The following is a 21,937-nucleotide window of genomic DNA, read 5'->3' as shown; positions in this document are numbered from 1 at the left end:
TGAAATTCCGTCAATCTTTTTTTTTTTTGAAGAACATGGTATTAAGCTTGACTTGTAAAAAAATCCAATTTGCACAGTCAAATATTTTTAACCACCCAATAATTGATTAAAATTCTAAAATTTGTTAACCAATCACAAACAATTCCCTATATTACTTCTAAAATATATATTTGATTAAACTCAAATATTGTCACAACCTTATACAATCCTTTCCTTAACACAACTAGCAAGACAACTGAAGAATGCTGACATGGATAAATTTGAAACCATTGGATCAAGAAGTACCATAGGATCCTCACTTCAATACACACACTATACTATCCCTCTCTCATACTTCACATTTTTTCCTTCTTTTTAAATTGTTTTGAAAAAAAATTACATTTTTAATCTTTGTTTCCATGCATGGATTTCTCTTCCAAATAATAATATATACATAACCAAATTGAGACAAATAAATAAATATATTGTACCAAAAATATAAATATATATAATATAAATCGAAACAAACAAACACTACTCATAGCTCATTCATTCACATTTTTTCTTTCTCTCTCTCATTTTTTCTCATAATCACTTCAAAGGTAAAAATCACTTCAACTTCTTCAAAGTTTCATTCTTTTTTTTCTTCTTCATCAAAATTCATCTTCCAAATGCTATACACTACTCACTACACCTTCTTTTTTCTTCCATTTTCACACTTTCTTAACTTCAAAGTTTGAATTTTTATCTCATTTCAGATATGGGTTTTGCAAGAAATGATGATTTCACTCCATAATCTCATCTGGGTCGTGCTTATTTTCACTTTCTGATCATTTTTTCTCATCTGGGTCGTTTGGTTTTTTTCATGAAAATTGAAATAGCCCAATTCAACATTCTTGGTGTTATTGATTCTGTTTCAAAGTTTGGTTTTTTTACTGATAAAGATTACTCTTTTAGTGGTTAATTCTTGAAGTTTTTGTGTTTCAACAATGGAAGAAGATCAAGAAATGATGAAACATGTGTGCAAATTCTGCAGAAAGAGTTTTCCTTCTGGTAGATCATTAGGTGGTCACATGAGGTCTCATGATCATGATCATGATCATGATCATGATGATGATGATTATGATCATGATGATGATGGTGATGAGTTTGTTGTTGCTGTAAGAAGAAGAATGAAGAAGAAAGAAGGTTATGGTCTTAGAGAGAATCCAAAGAAAACATGGAGAGTGCTCACTGATTCAACTAATGAACAAGAGATTCAAGATCCTTTTGATGTTGTTTTGGATAAATTGTGTAAAGAATGTGGTAAAGGGTTTCAATCTATGAAAGCTTTGTTTGGTCACATGAAGTGTCATAAGAAGAATAAGAGTTTTGAATTGGATGAAGATGAAGAAGAAGAAGAAGATTCTAATGCAACTGTTCTTCCAAAGAGAAAGAGAAGATCCAAAAGAAAGTTAAGAACAAGGTACAATAAGAGTAATAACACTTCTTCTTCTGTTGTGAATTTTGGTGATAATTCTTTAGATTCTATTGCTGAATCTTCTGATAATAATGATGAAAAGGAACAAGAAGAGGTTGCTATGAGTTTGATCATGCTTAGTAGAGATGTAAGACCTTGGTTTGGTATCAATTCTATTGCTGAATTTTCTGATAATAATGATGATGATTCTTTGGAATTGGAAGCGCCATTAACTCATTTAGTTTCTAAGATTGATGGGAAAAAGTTTATTACTAATAGTTCTGAAATTGTGAAAATGAACAAAAAACCAAAGAAGTTGGATTTTGGCAATGTTGTTTGTTCAGATGTTAAGTCCAAAGGGAAAAGTTTAGAAGTTTTTGATAATGAGAGTGAAGGAAATGATGATGGATTGAAGATGAAGAAAGCTACTAGAGTTTCTGTTGTTGAGAATGGAAAAGATGAGAAGAAGAAAATGGAGATTGAGCTTGATTCTGATTTAGCATTTGAGGTCAATGTTGTTGATTCTGAAACTAAGGTTACATCAGAAGGTGAATTCAGGAAGAGAAAATATCAGAAAAGAGGAAAATTTGAATGTGCTACTTGCAACAAAAAGTTTCAATCTTATCAAGCTCTTGGAGGACATAGAGCTAGTCATAAGAGGACGAAAGGGTTTTCTGCTTCAAGAAATGATCAAATTAGTGAAAATGGAAACAGTACTGAATTGGAATTGGAAGTAGAGGCTGAGGGAAGAATGGTAGAAAGTGAAAAAGTTGTGCTTAATGAAGAAGTTGCTGAAATGAGGGATTATCTTGATCTTGATCTTAATCTTCCTGCTGCAAGTGTTGATGATGAAAGAAATGGTCATGCGGAGATTTACAAACCATGGTGGTTAGTTGGAAGCAGTATCAAGCAAGAGGCAATGATAGGTCTACTATCAAACTAGTTCATTCCGGTTTTTAGCGTTGGCTCGATTCAGTTCGGTTTGATTTGATCCGGCTTTAGAGTGAAGATTTGAATCTGTATAGGAAAAGTTTTTGCATTTTTTTCATTAATTCTTTACAGGAATCATGTAGCTTTTTGAGATATTTTTTGTTCTGCTTTTATTCTTCAAGTAGTTTACAAGGAACTTTTGATATTGCTTTCTTTTTGTGAATAATTGTATTCTTTTTTGGATGGTAATAAATGATGATTACTTTGTTCATACTTCAAAGAATAAATTCCTATGCTGTAAATTTTAAGCTCATGATGGTTCTATCTTAACTTGAAGAATTGTAAGTTGGCTTGTTTTTCACAAACTTTGACCATACCAAAATTCTATATGTGTGAAATTCCTATAGTAACATTTTGGTTTGACTAATATTGAGTGAATCACAAGTTTAGCTTATAAAATTAATGAAATTTTGAAATCATTCATAAATTGATAATATATGTGACTCAATTATAATAATATGATTCACTAAGGAAGAAACCTAAGGAGGTGGCGGGACCACAACTATGTAACTCAATTATAACAGCTTATAACTTGACATGCAACTAACTATAGTTCTACTTAAGTACCAACTATGATAACCTAGTTTATTCTGTTTGTTTATTATGTTAAAGTTTATAATTAGAACCTCGATCTTTTGTATATCTAATGATCATAGAGTGTAAATAAGAATTTTAACCTTAGGGGGTGTCTTAGGATCAAAATCAAAGAGAATGAAAACTGTCCTATGCTGGTGAGATGGAAGAGTTGGTAAAAAAAAACAAACGCAGACAGTTGGCACTTGGCACATACCAAAATATGGTAATTTTATAGGATTAACTGCATGTTTCCTGCGATTATAAAATTGGTTAGACTTTATGAGCATTCTTGTATGGACACGATGATCGGCATTTTATTTGGTCACAAACACAAAAAAGAACAAAAGTAAAAATATTAATTATAAAATGATAAATTATTTTAAAGAAGGGTCATGTTAACGCCCCGGAACACTAGTTAAGAAAGTTAAAAATATAAATTTTCTATTAAAAACAACAACCTTTTGACTTTCATAAAATGAAATATTTCACTTTTCATCATTTTCCAATGCAAAATTTCTATATTAGTCCCCTCAACTAGTGCCCGGGGCACTAGTTAACATTTTCCTTTAAATAATTATATGTATGTTTTTTCGTGTGTATGACTAAATAAAGTGTCTAAATCCATGTGTCCACACAAACATTATACAAATTATATATAATTTTAGTCCTTGTCAAATATATTATCTATTTTTTAGGTGTTTAAATACGAAAGTGTATGTACTTTTAGTCCTTGAAAATAATTTTTTTTAAAAAAATCATATATACAAACAACATATAGAGATTCGAAATTGAGTTCAAACCTTATGGTGGTGAGCGGTAAATGCCGAGCGACACTTAAGTTAACTGTCGGCAATTTTCAGCAACAATTAAATTTGGTTGAACCATCTTAAAAATTGATTGAACCGATCTTAAGAGTGGTGAACAATATATGCCGAACGACACTTAAGTTAACTGCCGCTGATATAAGGGAATGAACAATTTAATAGGTGAGAAGAGTAATAACTTGTTAACTGGTGCCCCGGAGACACTAGTTAACAAACTAGAAGAAGAAAATCTTTCCTTTTTTAATTCTTTAACAAATGCTCAAAGGTACTGAACACTTTTTTTGAAAGGTACTGAACACTTGTTAAACATTTTCCTAATCAATATTAGTATTCTCCAAAAGTAGTAATCAGGAAACATTCTCAAACAAATAAAAAAAGCCCATGAATTCTTACCCAATTTGTTGATTTTTTTTTTTTCTTTCTTTTTCTTCACAATTAATCGATCATTTTCCATTTTCCACCCCCTTTTGATTCACAAGTTTACACTGTCACTACAAATCATAATAATCACATAACAAACACAAAATCATTCCAAAACCAAAATGTACCCTCAACAACAATACCAAGCTCAACCTTACAATTTCCAGCAACAACAACAACAACCCTATTATTCATCATTCCCTGATCCTTCACTTCATCCTCCTGGCACTGACCCACTTGCAAATTCAACATCTTTTGCACCTCCTGTTTCTCTTTACACCTCCCAACCAACAGATTATCAAAATTGGATCGTTCCACAATCTGAAACTATCAGATATGATCTTGTAAGTTTCAATCACCCTTTTGATTGTTGTTCTCAATTTTGTAATCAAAATTTGATTTTTCTTATGTTTTTTCATCTGGGTTGTTTTCTAATTCTCATTAGCAATATTTGTGTTTATTTTTTGTCGAAATTGCTGTTTCATTTTAACGTAGTTGTTTGGTTTGAACTCACCCTTTTGATCTTAGTTTTCAAATTTGTAATCAAAATCTGATTTTTCTTATGTTATGTCATTTGGGGTGGTTTATAATTCTCACCACTATCAATTTTTGTTTTTGTTTTTCTTTTTTGTTGCTATTTTCTTTTATTGATTTGTTGAAATTGTTGTTGCATTTTGTTGTAGTTGTTAGGTTTAAAAACTTGATGTCTAGTTATGAAATAGTGGATAAATTTTGGTTGGGTTTTTTACTTGTTGATGATAATGCGAAGTTCTGTTAAGTCAGTGTTGGAATTCATCTTAATTAGGGTTTTTAGAATGGAAATGATTGTGGCGTGACTGTCAAAGTTAGGGTTTTAAAATGGAATGATACCGCGATTGTGGTGTGATTGTCATATTTAGGATTCACAAATGAAAGGTGAGACAAAGCGTGATTATCATATTTAGGGTTCACAAATGAAAGGTGAGACAATGGCATGATTATCATAATTATGGTTTATAAATGGAACGATACCGCAATTCTGGTGTGATTGTCATGATTAGGGTTTGCAAAAGAAAGCTGAGACAATGTCGTGATTGTGATAATTAGGGTTTTAAAATGGACTGATACTGCGATTGTGGCCACAGCATCATAGTTTTCGATCTCTGCAGCAAATGAGGCTGAGATTGCATAAGTTGTAATTGACTATAATTAGTTACAATATAAAAAAATGTGACCGCAATCACGACTTAAAACACTGTAAAAGTCGCTATAGTGTAGTGAACAGGTCACTATTCTTTGACGATACTCTATTTAATACAACATTGTCAAATAGTGGCTTTTGTTAGTGGAATTTGAAAATATCGTTATTTTCGTAAACCGTTGACAACACCGAATAGGACAATATGGATAGCATGCTTAAAGAACTAGAAGCCAAACTTGGGGCAATCATTAACCACGAGTGTGAGTGTCTTCACGTGGCTACCACTTGTACGTTTTTTCTTTTTTGTTAACGCGATTATTATTTGTCTTCACGTGATACTCTATTTAATACAAATAATTGTCAAATGGTGGCTTTTGTTAGCAGAATTTAAACAAATCGTTATTTTATGCAACCCGTTATTGACAACACCGATGGATATTGTGGTTGATTACCTATGACTGTGAGTGTTTCACGTGGTTATCACTTGTATGTTTTTTTTCTTCTTTGTTAATGTGATTCTTTTCAAAAACATTTAAAAAAAATGTGGAAAGAAGATGAATGATGATAGTCAGGGTATTTTTAATAATCTATTTATGTTAATTATTATCATATATTGTAAATAGAATTGGGAAAATTGTGATATATATTGTGAGGTAAACTGCATTTGATTTGATCCCTTTTGTTAGGGTTTTGAATTTTATTGGAAGCTTCTGACTTTCACTCTGGTTTTGTGTTCAATGCTTCTAATATTGCAGGCTGTTGGTTCATCACACGAGACTTCAGCAGCACTTGCAAGTTTACCTTCTGCGTGGAATGGTACATGGCCACCACAAATTTACGGCAATGAGACTACGGCAATGTTGCCTAACCAAACCAAAGTCACCAAAGCTTTGAGATGTGAAGTGTGTAAACTTGATGTCAATAGCAAAGACTCTTATGAAAGTCACATAGCTGGAAAGAAACACAAGAAGAATTTGCAGATACAGACTAATCCTACTATTGCATCTCATGCGAATGTACAAACTGACACAAGTAGTATACAAGGACAAGCGTTAATTGGTCCTGTAGTCAAGCAATCCGAGCCTAAGAAACAGGTTGATTCTGCAACGGTTTGCTCAACTTGCAATGTTTTGTGCACTAGCCAAGATGCATATATCAAACATCTTGCTGGGAGAAAGCACGCTGCTCAGGTGAGTTGTACTTGTAAATTACATTATCCTTTTGTAAGGTTTCGTGCAACAGTGATATATATTTTTCTGTTTTCTCCTTGCTCTATATCGCAGACAATGATTACTTTTACTGTTTATCTACGCATAATGCACACACTTGTATGGATAAGTTCTTATAACCATGACTTACATTAAAATAAAATTATTCTGACAGAACAAGAATATTAAAAGGATGCAAATTGGTTTTCAGTTTGTACCTATTCTCTTGTTCATGGCGCTGAAACACTGTTATTTTTATCTTAATTGGACCCACAAGGCAATATAGGATCACTGTGGGTTTAGCTAATTAACTCTGTAGGCCATTTACTAATTAACTTAACTCTGTAGGCCATTTAGCTAAAATGCATGTAAGATAGCTGGTTATGTGCATGTTTGGTGTCACTGGGTTTGCTGACTGAAATCTCAGCGAGACACCGTGATTTTGCAAAAGCTACAAAGTGATTTTGGCAACCCACCATGATTCTCTTATTTTCATACTTTGAGTATTCTAGTTCAAAATATTTGCCTTACTCATCCACTGCGAAAAAGTTACTGGAAATAAAAAGTGTTCTTCTGGAGATGAAGACAAAGGATATAAATGGAGGGCATTCTGGGTTTTCCAAATGAGTTTAATGTTATGTTGCGGTTGCTAATTCCCGCAATTTGACTATGGAATGGTTGTAACTTTGACCACCATGGGTGCTACGTCAAAATGCTGTGCTGCCCCGATTTCAGTAGAGCCTAGCTACAATGTAGTCAGGATCGAGATCATATGTAGGATCGGTCGGCCGGTGAAAGAACGTAAGGATCAGTAGGTTGTTGATAGAGTTGAGAGAAATAGATAGAGAAAATAGAGGAAAAACAGAGGAACCAAGCAACAAGATAGAGATAATAGAGGAAAAACAGAGGAGCCAAGCAACAAAATAGAGAAAAAGGGCAAATAACAGAGGAAACAGAGGAAAAACGAACCGGAGTAAAGTCGAAGCACTGTCGAGGTGCTGTGGGATGTAGAATCGCACAATCCTACGAGCCAGCACTCGATCCTGACTACACTGTAGCTATCGCTACGACATGCCACGGCATTATAGCCGCTACAGCCTCTGCTAACTACAGAGGTATAAACAACAATAGTCTTTTAGTAGAAGGGGTAGATTACATGGATTTGATGACGTGATAAATTATAATATGAATTGTTAATCAGGTCTCCATAATTCAGGGATAATAGAAGGGAATGTACATTGTGCATGATTTTTTTTTTTAAATTTCCTTTTTTCAACTTTTAAAAACCATCGCCGGCCCCTTTTGGAGCAGCATCTTCTGATTAATAATATCTTGAATACCGTGCACACCTGCGACAGACTTGTATGATCTTTCTTGAAAGCTGTAGGCATAATTTCTTACTATCCATTATTGTATTCAACTTATTCTAATACAAGAAAAACATTTAATAGGACAAGAATCAATCTTCTATTATTTAATAAACCACCTGTTCTTTATTTATTTTACTGCAAGTACTGTTATAATTAATTGTCTCAAATGTACTTTTCTTAGAAATTCTGTACTTCCGGGCCAAACTCCATTTGTATATATTTAACCTTTGAAACATTTGAACAGTTAAATATGATAAATAAATATCATATTAATACCTACATTTTTCCCAAGTTGCTCATTTTATTTGTTGTTTTACCCTATTGAGCTGCAAGGCGTAAAGCCATTAGTGGACTGTTTCTGAGCTGACCACTTTCTGTGACTTGTAGGTTGCCTTGATGTCTAATAATGGCATTGGTCCATCTATTGCCGAATTCAAGCGTAACGGTGTTGGTCCATTTCAAAAAGCTGCTAAAAAAATCAAGGTTGCTCAGTCTGCATGGTGTGAAGTTTGCAAGATTAATTGTAACAGCAGGGATATCTACATTACACACTTAGCCGGTAAGAAACACTTGAAGAACTTGGAGAAACTGTCAAATCCGAAAATCGATGTCGGCACTAGTGCCACCGCCACCGCCACCGCCAATACTTTAATCGGGCCACAAGAAAAGCCAGGTACCGATCAATCAAAACCAAAGAAGGCATCAGAACTTGATATTGAGTCAAAGAAACGTAAAGTTGTGGAAGGAGGAGCTGCAGTTGATGGTATTAAAATGTGCACTTTATGCAATGTGGTGTGTAATAGCCAGACAGTTTTCAATTTTCACCTTGTTGGCCAGAAACATGCTGCTATGGTGAAGAAAGCAGGGTCAGTCACTGGTTGAGGTGATTATTGTCATTGTGTCATCTAGACTTTGGGACAGGGTATACACTATATGCAGTTTGTCATTGCTAATGGTTGAGTTTCAACATTTTCATTGAATGTTTTGTATAGCCTTTTACTTGTGTTACAGGAACTTATTACTGTTTGTGTTTTGGAATATAAATAATTGATAACTTCCATGATGCATTGAGGTTTACAAAATGAGTTTAAGTGCTAAGTGGTAGAGGGATAATATTCTACACATACAAAAAAAGCACAACAAATTAGAAGAGGCACATACCATAAATATCTCATACATGTGAAGTAAGCATAATGGTATCACCAATTGTAGTAAAAAAATATATGTAATATGGCTGTTTCTGTTGTTTTTTCTACCCAATTATTGTTTACAAATTAACATAAGATGATGTTACAATTCTGTAAAGAATATATATGCATATATCATCTAGTTGTGTTGGGTCAAGTTGAAATATTCTATTGTTTTTGCCATATTATATAACAAATATTGTGTAGTGGATAATAAAGTTGCTAAACCTTACATTAAAAGTGTAGAAATGATAATGATGGGGATATGAAGTTTAATTAAATCAATCCATATTGTTGAAAGAGTAAAAGTGAAAGCTAAGTACAGATGATGCTACTAAACTACATACTACATATATGTATATATTTGGTGTATATATTAAAAATATATATAAATATAATGCCTTCATAAATGGAAGCAAGATGCAAAGACAAAAGGAAAAATTTAAATTATATCACAAAACAGACAAAAGGGCATTTTGAAAATCCTATGGTTTTTCCGCCCTCAAATGGCACCCAGCTACATTTGACCCATGGATCCATTTATAGAAGAAGTCTACGATAGATAAATTCAAAACTTTCCCAGTTAAAATAATAAGGCAAAAATAAAAATTGATTGAAAGTGTTTCCAAAATCAAATAATTTTATTCTCAGTGAAAATTTAGTAATTTTAGATTTTCCTTTTCAACTCTATGAATAGTTTTATCAACTTTTGCAGTCCCACACGACTTGAAAAATTAGTCTCTATAGTACAATTTTTAAATTTTAATAAAGTAGTTGACAATATTGGATATCAACCATCATTTCTTTTTTTTACCGTCTAAACTAGGGTTGGACAACCGGACGGTTCTGGTCGGTTTCGGACTGAAAAACTCAAAACGACCAATCTGACGGCTGCAATATCCTTCCCATCACCGTCCGTTTTAGTATGCGGTTTCATCGGATGCGTATACCGACAGATTGGATTTTGAGACCCGCACCTGTCATTAAGTTATTTAAGAGTTTGATAGTAATCTAAAATTTGTTTACCAGACAAAAACTTTATGTATTTAGAATAAAATAAATTAAAATTATCCATGAGTACTATTATAAATAATAAAATAAAAATATACATGAGTACTATTCTAAATAGAATTCTATCAAAGTATATTAAAACATTTATACCATTGCATATTTTTTGTATTAATTTGAATAAAGTATATTTTTTTATTATATTTTTAATAATAAATCAAATCAATAAGATTATTATCCCATCCAAATTGGTACAGGGGCAAACCTGAGACCTTGACGATTATTCTTAAATATGAAAATTATGAATTTTTTAATATGATTATATTTAATTTTTTATTAATATTTCAAATTATTAAAAAAATTATATTACGTTAATTTAATTTTAAAAAATGTTATAAATTAAATATAGATGAACTAATTTAAAAGATGTTAGTGAAAAAATAGAAATATTTAAACGACCTACTCTACAACAATAATAACTGTAAAGTTCTCATTTGAAATAAGCAACGACCCAACATTCCAGGAGTAGTAGTGACTGCTTTCAAGCACGACCCAACATGTTCAAATAAGCAACGTTTGATAGCAAGATCCATGTCTTGAAAACCAATAATATGTCTTCCAAGCTTAATGATTATCCACTTTAAGAAGTATTTTAGAGCTTTATCATATTGTCGGAAAAAGTAAATTGATAGATCGAAATTATTGTTTGTTAATTGAAACAAATAACATCTTTTCTCTGAAAATAAATAAATTTAAGGCATCTTTCTCTCACAACCATCCCTTAGTTTGTTTCATTTCATTTGATTCCATCCTCTAAAACTTACTACTACTTTTTCCCGCCATCACAAACAAGCAGAAAATAAAATCAAACACCTAAATCAAAGAAGTAGTTACTACTGATTTTCTCATTGCAAAACAATAAAAAAAACAAATTTTCAACCATAAACATAACCACTTATTTACAAGTCTTTATAAACTTCAATCCCATTACACATTTCACAAACATCTCACCTCATAATATTTCTACCACTTTTTTTATTGGGATAACTCATGGATAATAAAAGAGTATATTGGGCCATCATTGCAACATGGCTTGCTTTGTTCCAAGGAAACATGATACTTGTCAAGGGTCAATTTAATTACAAGGAAGCTCTCACAAAATCTCTCATCTTCTTAGAGGCGCAAAGATCAGGGAAACTCCCTCCCAGTAATAGGGTCCCTTGGAGAGGAGACTCAGCAGTGGATGATGGAAAACTCGCTAATGTATCTTTCTTTTTCTCAAAACAAAATCATTATTAGGAAAAGTTGAAATAACAATAGAACATATAAAAATTTGTCTCTAAATATTAGTGAGGCCAAAATTGAAGATCAATTTCATTTTATTTTTTGTCTTTAACTTTCGTTGATAATTCAACTTTTTCTAATGGTGAATATTAATTATCAAAGTTACACAGATTATTTTTACGTACCAAATGAATAATTTGGGCATATGTGTTTGATTTTATTGAATTGAATAGGTTGACCTATCAGGGGGATATTATGATGCTGGAGACAATGTGAAATATGGGCTACCAATGGCATTCACAGTTACTACATTATCATGGGCTGCAATATTTTATAAAACAGAATTTGAAGCAACAAATGAAATGGGAAATATTCAAAATGCCATTAGATGGGGTACAGATTATTTTCTGAAAACTAGTTCCCAAAGAAATAGATTATATGTAGAGGTAGGGGACCCAGTTGATGATCATCATTGTTGGGCACCACCAGAAAATATGAAGACAAAGAGAACAGTTAAATTAATTGATAGTAACACACCTGGTACTGAGATTGCAGCTGAAACTTCTGCTGCTATGGCTGCTTCTTCCATTGTTTTTAGGCATGTTGATTCTAAATATGCTCGTCGTCTCCTCAATAAAGCAAAATTGGTATGAAAAATACGTACTTTTTTTTTTTTGCTTATATTTAAGCCTAAACAATATACCAATTACATGTTTAGAAAAATGTACATTTGTAGCTTGTAGTATATTTTTTTTATTGAAGTAACCTATAGTATTGGTTGGGAATATGAAAGCTTAATTTATTTCTCCCAATTTCCTAGCAGCTTTTCGAATTGGCAAAATCTCATAAAGGAACCTATGATGGAGAATGTCCCTTCTACTGCTCCTATTCAGGCTATAATGTATGTAATCTCTTTTATAATTAACCTTTCTTAATTCACTAAGAGTGAATTAATATTGGGATTGTAATAACTAGACCTCTTACCCGTGCGATGCACGGGTCTATTAAAAAACACGAAAGAACTAAATATAGATACAATATTGAAATAATTTTTTTTAATATACTTTTCAAGAGCATTTACAAACAAAACAAAAAAGATGGTAGCTTAAAGCAAAACATTTACACATTTTATTTTGTAAATATTTTTTTTTAGGATAAGCATAATTTATTGACAAAGAAACATTGTTTTATTTTTATAATCGACAAAAGAATATATAGTTGATTTGATTATTGAAGCTAGAAGCTACCAAGGAAAGTGGTATAACTGAAACCAACAAATATAATAGTTGTCCATTATACATAAAACACCAACAAAACTTTATATAATTAGGAGTACCCAGTATTTTAACTCCAATACGCTGCAGACCAACCTTCATGTTCTCTTCAGTTCATGTCATATGTAATCTACGAACAATCTATATATTTTCTTCCTTTATTGCCCTAGAAATATTTCCCTAACTCGATCAACAATATCCCCCAACCACCAAAAGTGAAATGTCTCTGCAAGGCAATTTATCCTCCTCTGCAATCATATATGCTTATTCTTGAAGCTTGTTGAAAAATATTATAAAAAGAATGTCAACATTTCTATTTGTCATTGAAAAAATAATGCTTAACGAAGGAATACATAATTATTGGTTTATTGTTTTTCTTCGATTAAGCTTGTCACACCTTAAAATTTGTTGATAGCAATTACAGTAGTATATTGTGGCTTTATCTTTTTCAAACCGTTTCATCTCTTGCCTTAATTTTTCTGTTTCACAAATATGTTAGATGAATGTTAAAACTATGTAAAGATAAAAACTAAAAAGTAAAAAATGATAGTCATAAAGTAGAAGAAAAAATGGTTTTATTGGCAAAAGAATTGGATCTCAATGGTTGTTCAAAGAACATAAACTTTCCGTTAATTTTCCCTACTTGTCTTTATTTTATGTTCCCTCAAGTCAACTTATAAGCCAAGAAAATGGAACTCATCTGAACTATATATTGGAGGAAAAACATTGATGTTGAGACAAATCTGTACCTGCCACATTCTTGATCCCCTCCACTTTGTTACCACCATTCCTTTTGTTTTTGCATAATTATGTAGAAATAACCAAGAACTACATCTGAGTACAGCCAATAAAGCGAGAAAAACACAATACATATACATTAGTCAAAGCACGGTGCTACTCTCAAAACTCATCAAAATCAAAGCTGGTTCAAAATTTATGTGAATACAAAGGATTTGGACGTCATGATATAACTATTACAAAAACCAGAATTGCTTCATTAAATCATGCACAGAACGATTGAGAGAATTACTCTTCTGAGTCTTCTTGCTTCTCTATCTGGACCTTTCACATTTCTCAAGATGTGGTGATTGCGATCATCCATAAGCTTAACTCTAATTGAGTTATCTGTCTTCTGCAGCAAGTAAGACCCATAAATTTGACAACAACAACATGGTTAATTTGCGACTCCATCTTGATGTTGTCAAAAACCGTTTATTGTCACTCCTTTTTATAGTAGCAATTTAAATCCATCTCCAATGCCAATAGTTAATCGATCCTCCTGTTCTGCATCAGTAATACAGTCTGAGCCATGTATCCCTCAATAAACACATTCAACCAAAAAGGAAATCCTGCAGAGGTGAAGAAAAAAATGGGGAGAAAAAAAACAGTGGGAGAATTAGATGAGATACCTAATTACTGTTAATGTGAGAGAGAGAGAGAGAGAGAGAGAGAGAGAGAGAGAGAGAGAGAGATTTGATTGAGATGTATTGGAAAGGATTGAGATATCAAGGAAAGAGTTTTAAATCAAGTTGTATAAGATTATGAAGAACTTAATCTACACAACCAACATTCAATGCAGAACTATAGAATTATGAAAATAAAAAAAGATGGGATAGTGGGGTTTTATGTTCATTGGACAGTTTGAATTAACTGATGGGATACTGGGCCGATGCAGTAATTAAGTAACCAGGTTCATTATTTGTGCATTGAAAGAGTATAAGCGGAAAATATAAAGATCAGCGGCTCATTGGTAATCAACATGAGCAGAAACGTAGTGCAATTAGTGAGAAAGTGGGACCATGAGCATTGATAAACAAAAGAGCATTTAATTATCTACCATTTACCAATACAGTATATGCTCAGAAAATACTCCCTCCGTTTCAAAATGAATGTCGTTTTAGGTGTTTACACACATATTAAGAAATGCAATGATTAAAAGAAAGAGAATGGTTATTTTACCAAATTATCCTTATTAACTATTGGTTAGTTTCAAAAGCAATACTTTGGAAATAGTGTGCAGAGTATTAATTGGAGGGTAAAATTGAAAAGAAAAAGTTATTATTGCATTGGAAACTGAAAGCGACACTCATTTTGAAACAAATTTTTTTGGCTAAAGCGACACTCATTTTGAAACGGAGGGAGTAAAATATAGATGGGTGATGGCAATTATGATGGTGACGTGGGAAAAGGTGGATTTCAAATTACAAATCCTTGGCGCCATTGAATTAGGTTTAGGGTTAGAGAATTAGGGTAAGCATGTCTGCTAGGATTAGATATAAAAGATTAAATTAATGTGATGCATATGTATAGGATGAGCTAATGTGGGCTGCAACATGGCTATACATGGCAACAAGGAAATCAATGTACATGAAGTACATACAAGAAGAAGCAATTAGTGCTAGTGTAGCAGAATTCAGTTGGGACCTTAAATATGCTGGAGTTCAAGTTCTTCTCACTCAGTTACATTTTGAAGGTCAAAAAGGTCTTGAAGCATTTAAAGCACATGGTGAAAGTTACATATGTTCAGACCTTCCTGATAGTCCTTACAAGCAAATCAATTTGACTCCTGGTAAATTACATGTACATTTTTAAGCTTATATTTAATTGTCATATTTACATGTATAATTAATATATTTAAATATTATTATGCAGGTGGGTTTATTCATATGAGAGATGGTGCCAATACACAATATGCCACCAGCACATCTTTCTTGTTCACTGTATATAGTGATTTACTTGCCAAATATAATCAAAAGGTCAAATGTGGAAACAAAGAATTTGACTCAGCCCATCTCCTTGATTTTGCCAAAATGCAAGTAAGTATATAATCAATAAATTATTTCCCCTTAAAAAAATACATTATTTATACTCACATATTCATTATATATTATCAAGCAGACTATGAGACTTATAAAAGAAAATTAATCTTCAATTTTGACATCTCTAATATTCAGCGACAATATTCATTATACTTTTATTTTTTAATCTCTAATTTTTTTTGAAATTGAATTATTACCGATGTAGTATGATGTTGCAGTTTTAGCGACAGTTAGATTTAGAGAATTTTTTTCTCTAAATTCTCTAAATCTAATAGTCTATACAGTGACAACACCATACCACAATCGTAGAGGATCCAAAGTTGCTATAACATATGCTTTGGAAATAAACAATATAGACATATATAGAGTGACTGTCTAATATTTGGATGGTAAACAGATGGATTACATATTAGGGAAAAATCCTGAAGGAAGATCATACATGGTAGGATTTGGGAAAAATCCACCAACACAAGCTCACCATAGAGGTGCTTCAGTGCCAAATTTGTCACCAAATGAAGAGATAAACTGTCCCACAAGCTTTAAGAAATGGCTAGAAAGAGATGCACCAAATCCACATGACCTAACTGGGGCCATTGTTGGTGGACCTGACATCAACGACAAGTTCAATGATAAACGTACAGATTCACCTAAGACCGAACCTTGCACATATGTTAATTCCCTTGCATCCGGTGTTCTAGCAAAGCTTGCTTCTTTGGGTTAACTTAGCTTAATTTCATGTTAATGTAATTATCCCAACGTTGTTAAAAATGTAGTTGAGAGGGAAGATCCTACTAAAAGTTGTAGTAGATTCTCCATAGAAATTAGTCATTATAACAAATGTAGAGTATGTTTCACGCAAATAATATGGTCACTCGGGAAAAAAATCGATCAAGGTTTCTAAGGTGCTCAATCGATCTTATTGCTAAATCTTTCAACGAGTACCATTGCTTTGCGTCAGTCATTGTCATCATTATTGATGTGTTTGAAATTGTAGGTGAAACTTTATCACTCATAAAGATTGTTAGTGCTGATTTATTTTCAACATTGAAGCCTGTTTCATTTGTCAGAAATTACAAATTGAAAGTTAAAAAATAAATACAGTTAAAAAATACAGTTAATTTTGTATGAGAATGAGAAATGATGAGTTATTTAAAAAAACATTCTTCATTAAAAGTATACAAAAGATAAATTAAAAAATTGAAAGTGAAAACAATAATAAATAGTTTAGACTAAACCATGCGATTGAGTAAAAAAATGATTCGAATACATCCAAACTAAATGCGTTTTTTTGCGCTTTTGGTTTGGATTTGTTCGGTTTGCGGTTTTTCCTTTGAATTGGTTCGGCTCTGAACACCCCTACATCGTATATGTTCCGTTAAAGACTAAAATTAGTTAACCAACTAGCACATATGTTTTCTTCACATAAGATGTGCTTAAAAATAGTGTCATTGCAAGTTAAAAAGATCTTGCCATGTCTTTTATAAAGTCAATACAAATAAGTCATTAAAATATTCTTGATTACTTAAAAAAAATTAAAAAAAAAAACATATCATTTAATGGTGACTAATCTTTTTCTGAGTATATATGAGAGCATACAACATACTTCTCCTTCAGTCAAATGTTCTCCGTACATGGAATCATAAATCTATATTTTAGGATGTTAAAACTCTATTTTTTTTTAGACAAAAATGATAAATACCATTGAAACTCACATGTAAAAATGGAGGAGTCGAGATTTAAATTCCTATCACGGCGTTTGGTTTTGCAATTTCAACAATTTTACCTGTTGAATTAGGATTTGTTTAGTCAGTTATATACTAATATTGTTTTGGTACAACTAAAAATTATATCTATCCTCCTTTCAAAAAAAATAATTTATATCTATCCTATTAAGAGATATAAATAAATATTGGTCAAAAAAGATAAAGAAATAGAGAAAGACCAAATCAACAAAAGTGGACAACAAAGAAGTTTCAAAAGCTCAACTTTTTCTCTTGTTGGCTGCTTTCCTTTGACATTCCTCTTGCCTTCTTCAGCTTATGACTTTTTCTTAACGCGATTTTACACAACTTGTACTCTTGTACAAACAAACCATAATATAGCATATCCCTTCTCTTACTTCATTCATTCCTATTCACACAATTTCCTCAGGTATACCCCCCCCCCCCCCCCCCCTTCCTTTTCATTTTTCATCATCGTCTTCATCTAAATTATCAACTTTTAAGTTTAATTTTCAATTTTTTGATGTGGGTTTTCGTTGTTCTTGTTGATTACTTGTTCATTTTTCTACTATATGATTCATAAACACTTGTTTTGTCCTTTTTTGTTACTGCAATTTTTCATCACCCCATCTTGAATTTTATGAATTTAATCTCTTTTGACTTTGGTTTATTGGTATTATCATCTTCAAAATTTGATTTTTTATGATAAGAGAATAATTGTATTTTTTAATTTATTTTTTATTTTTTGAATTTAATCTCTTTTGAGTCAGGTTTATAAATTATTTATAAATTATAGGTATTATCATCTTTAAAATTTTATTTTGATGAAAATAGAATATATTTTTTTTTTTTTTATCAATTTAACCGATTTTGAGTTAGGTTTATAGGTATTATCATCATCATCATCAAAATTTGATTTTGATGCAAAAGAAATAATGGGTTTTTGTTTTGTATAATTTTATGTTTTAAACCTCCAATTTCTAGGGAAGTGGCCCCTAGTTATACGGAGTTCGGTCGGGATGTCAGTAAAGTCTGATCAATTGTTTTAGCTAAGAATCGAACTCGGGTTCTCCTGAATGATTAGTCTTTGTTGTAGCTCACTAACCAAATTTGTTTGGTTTTTTTTTAGTTTTGCTATATATGCCAATAGTGACTGAATCTCTCTATTCTCTTGCTTTTCCAGATAGAAATTAATACACAAGATCATTGTTTGTTCAAAGGTATACATAGAGAAAGTGTTGTTTTTTCAAAGGTACATAGAGAGAGATAGAAAATGTTAGGTTCAAAGAAATCTCCTTTGAAAGATGCTAAACCCAGGTCTAAGCATAATCCCTTCGATTCTGATGAAGAGAAAAAGGATAACAGAAAGAATATTTCTTCAAAGAAGAATTCCTCTGAATATAACCTAGTTCAGAGAGAAACTAATACCAACCCTTTTGATGATGTTGATGCTCGTGGTCACTCTTCGTCGTCATCTTATGCCCCGTCGTATGGAAATCGAAACATGTATAAGAACGACTTCCGTGACTCTGGTGGATTGCAGAGTCAATCTGTGGAGGATTTGGAGGAGTATGCTGTTTATAAGGCTGAAGAGACGACAAAATCAGTAAACAATTGTCGGAAGATAGCAGAGGAAATGCGAGAGGATGCTACCAAGACTTTGGTCATGCTGCATCATCAGGGCGAGCAGATTACAAGGAGTCACGATATTGCTGCTGGCATTGACCATAATTTAAGCAGGGTATTGATCTTGTTATTCCATATTTAATTGATGCAAAATACTATGGACCAGGATTATCTGCAACGACCAAATGCTTGCAGTCAACTGATCTCGGACTCGGTCATTGGATGAAAATCAGATGGCTTGTATTTTGACTTTGTCAAATCAAGTTTAAAATACAACTAAATATATGAGCCTTCTATTCTTCACCCGATGGCCGATGTCCACGACTATTGAAACTGCGACTGCATAGAATCCAAATCAAATTATTTTAGGTCTCCTAGATGGGAACCTTCCTCGTGCTGTTTTTACCGTTGCTTCTTTTGTTATGCATCCCCTATGAAAGTGCTTTGTTTTTATTTTTTTGTTGATGTTTACAGGGAGAAAAACTATTGGGAAGTCTTGGTGGCATATTCTCCAAAACATGGAAACCAAAGAAGACAGGCGCAATAACAGGCCCTACAATATTTGGAGGTTAGCATTTTCTCTTTATATTCTCACCTTTTGAAGTTTAGTTATTTGGGGATATGTGATATAATCATATACAATATCCTTCATGATACAGATGATCCTGTCAGAAAAAGCGCCAACCACTTGGAGCAACGAGAGAAGTTAGGGTTAAATTCTGCCCCTAAAGGACAGTCAAAGCCAAGAAAAGCACTTTCTGAGCCAACAAATGCATTTGAAAGAGTCGAGGTTCGTAATAACTTGGTGAAGATTTCAATGTTATTTAGAATCATTTGAAGTACTGAACATGACAAAAGTTCTGAAATCTTACTTCTTTAATATGTGATTAATTTCTGAATAGTTGGTTTTCTTTCATTGTTTCGATTCTAATGACCATATCATTGTTTGGAGCCAACTGATTTTACTTAGGGCGTGTTTGGTAATGAAAACAGAGAGGAATGATGAGAAGGGAAGCAATTATTTTCAATTTCTTTTATAGTATAGGATGGGAGAGGAGAAAAGTTCTTCCCGAGTCAATTTTAGCGCTCTATGATACGAGGGGGTTGGGAGGGAAGGAAAAATTTGTTTATAAACTCGTAGAGGCTTTGACTAAAATAACCTTACATTATGTTATAAGGGTTTAATCTGTAAATTAGCACTTTCCTTCCTCTCGACCATATAGGATACCTCATTAAATACCTGTCCTATCCTTGTTTGAACCTAACAGACAGAATCATTGATAATCTGCCGCCCTTCTCATGTTTCTCTCATTAACAACTTATACTAAGTCATTATAAGTCCGGCCTGGATACCTTAGTTTTCATTTGTGATTTTATCCTTAGTATTGATTTCAGCAATGTTCTGAAACAGGTTGAGAAAGAGAAGCAAGATGATGCACTGTCAGATATAAGTGATCTCTTGGGAGAACTGAAGGGCATGGCCATTGACATGGGAGTAGAAATTGGGAAGTAAGTTAATTGAATTTTATGTTTTGTTTTCTCAAATTTTACCTTCTAAATATTCTTTAACAGTTTAACACTGATTTAATTCTTTTGCAAGAGTGATAAATAGTTGAGTTAAATATATTTTTGATCACTGCAAAATACTTGTCTACAAAAAATTTCACCTAAGTTTTGTCTCCCATTTAATCCACATTTTTTAAATTTGGTCCTTGTCCTTTTTTATATCCTTTGAACATATCGAAAACCAAATCAACATTGTCTACATGGACATTTTTTAAACAATGTGCCGTCCACATGACAGCTAAGTCAATATTTTAATATTAGTTAAATATTAAACTAGTTTTATTATTGATTAACCGTTTTAAACCAATTAATTAAAAAACAAAAATGATTTGTACGCCACGTGGATGCCATGTTATTTAAAATATCTTTGTGGCAAGTGTTTTCTGTCTATCTTATCAGCAGAAAAAATGGTAGGGACTAATCTGAAAACGCGAAATAAGTGGAGGAGTAAATTTAGGACAATTGTTTATAGAGAATAAACTTAGATGAATGATATTTGTTTGAACCAAAAACCTTTAACCTTAAATAGTTTAACCAATTGATACAACACTAGTTGTGTAATTATGCAGAACCATTTCACTTGTTTTGAGCATGTTATAATTTAAAGTGATTTTGGTAATGTTGCAGGCAAACCAAAGCCATAGATGGATTTGAAAAAGATACTGAGAAGTTAAACACCCGCATGAACGGTGCCAATCAACGTACTCTTCATTTACTTAGAAAATAGGGATGCAGATCATTTCATGAGATTCATTCCAACTTTTTCTTCTTTGTATTATTCAATAGGAGATTTGAACTTTATATAAAACAGAACACCAGATTCAGTTCTACAGTATGTAATGTACAATCCTCTTGTGAAAATAAGTTATTTCTTTGAAATATATTGTTATATACTTTATATATCTCAAAAAGCTTTGAAATTTTTTGAACATGTAAGGAATACTGGAGTAGTTTATTTCAAATATATACGTAAATATTATGTTATAAGATAAATTAAAGTAAGATGTAAGATTATGAAACTTTCTTTTCTAGCAAGGTATATTGTGAAACTTAACAACAAGATTTAAGATTTTAAATTGTGGTCATGACACGCTAACAGATTTATAATACCCTAATATTGTGAATGCAATTGGTGAAAATAATTTAATATAAAATCTTGCTTAATAGTACCATTATTTTGGATATGATTTATATCACCCAATATTTACAAATAATGAAAGAGTATCCTTGTAAAACACAATTGTACCTATAGGCTATAAGTAATATGTCGCATGAATGTTGCATGTATGCATATATCACACGTGAGTTAAGATCCTCTTCATTTCTATACTTTTGGTCTTTGAGGTCTTTTGGCGTGCATAGAGAATATTTAGACTCCCCAATGCCACTTTATTTGCAAAACGGAGGATCTATTCCCATCAAAGGCGTATACATTTTTAACATGTG

The 21,937-nt window shown here is 32.2% G+C and overlaps 4 protein-coding genes across 5 annotated transcripts; all 4 read left to right on the top strand.

The window, feature by feature from the left end:
- The first annotated feature begins 515 nt into the window (after positions 1-515).
- LOC146936100 (uncharacterized) lies at positions 516-2,641 on the top strand. Its single transcript, XM_085751119.1, has 2 exons — positions 516-581; positions 738-2,641. The coding sequence occupies exon 2, from the start codon at positions 969-971 to the stop codon at positions 2,379-2,381; it is 1,413 nt and encodes a 470-aa protein (XP_085607245.1). The 5' UTR covers positions 516-581; positions 738-968; the 3' UTR covers positions 2,382-2,641.
- A 1,715-nt stretch (positions 2,642-4,356) lies between these two features.
- Positions 4,357-9,088, top strand: LOC146936099 (uncharacterized). Its single transcript, XM_085751118.1, has 3 exons — positions 4,357-4,592; positions 6,184-6,618; positions 8,394-9,088. The coding sequence occupies exons 1-3, from the start codon at positions 4,371-4,373 to the stop codon at positions 8,886-8,888; spliced, it is 1,152 nt and encodes a 383-aa protein (XP_085607244.1). The 5' UTR covers positions 4,357-4,370; the 3' UTR covers positions 8,889-9,088.
- A 2,113-nt stretch (positions 9,089-11,201) lies between these two features.
- Positions 11,202-16,438, top strand: LOC146936098 (endoglucanase 16-like). The gene is made up of 6 exons (XM_085757670.1): positions 11,202-11,464; positions 11,719-12,132; positions 12,309-12,386; positions 15,070-15,328; positions 15,412-15,575; positions 15,976-16,438. Exons 1-6 carry the CDS (start codon positions 11,252-11,254, stop codon positions 16,297-16,299), a joined length of 1,452 nt encoding a protein of 483 aa, XP_085613796.1. The 5' UTR covers positions 11,202-11,251; the 3' UTR covers positions 16,300-16,438.
- Positions 16,439-17,574: 1,136 nt separating this feature from the next.
- LOC146936097 (SNAP25 homologous protein SNAP33-like) lies at positions 17,575-21,370 on the top strand. Of its 2 annotated transcripts, none has more exons than XM_085751117.1 (6): positions 17,575-17,729; positions 18,487-19,040; positions 19,400-19,493; positions 19,585-19,715; positions 20,337-20,434; positions 21,119-21,370. In XM_085751117.1, the coding sequence occupies exons 2-6, from the start codon at positions 18,573-18,575 to the stop codon at positions 21,216-21,218; spliced, it is 891 nt and encodes a 296-aa protein (XP_085607243.1). In that variant the 5' UTR covers positions 17,575-17,729; positions 18,487-18,572; the 3' UTR covers positions 21,219-21,370. The 2 variants fall into 2 exon arrangements, with proteins under 2 accessions (XP_085607243.1, XP_085607242.1); XM_085751116.1 differs by having other exon boundaries at positions 18,483-19,040.
- Positions 21,371-21,937: the final 567 nt, after the last annotated feature.

This window comes from Medicago sativa, chromosome 3 (genome assembly GCF_051527215.1).
Source record: "Medicago sativa cultivar Bolivia chromosome 3, Bolivia_mono, whole genome shotgun sequence".
NCBI lineage: Eukaryota > Viridiplantae > Streptophyta > Magnoliopsida > Fabales > Fabaceae > Medicago > Medicago sativa.
This window is presented reverse-complemented; position numbering and strand designations above follow the sequence as displayed.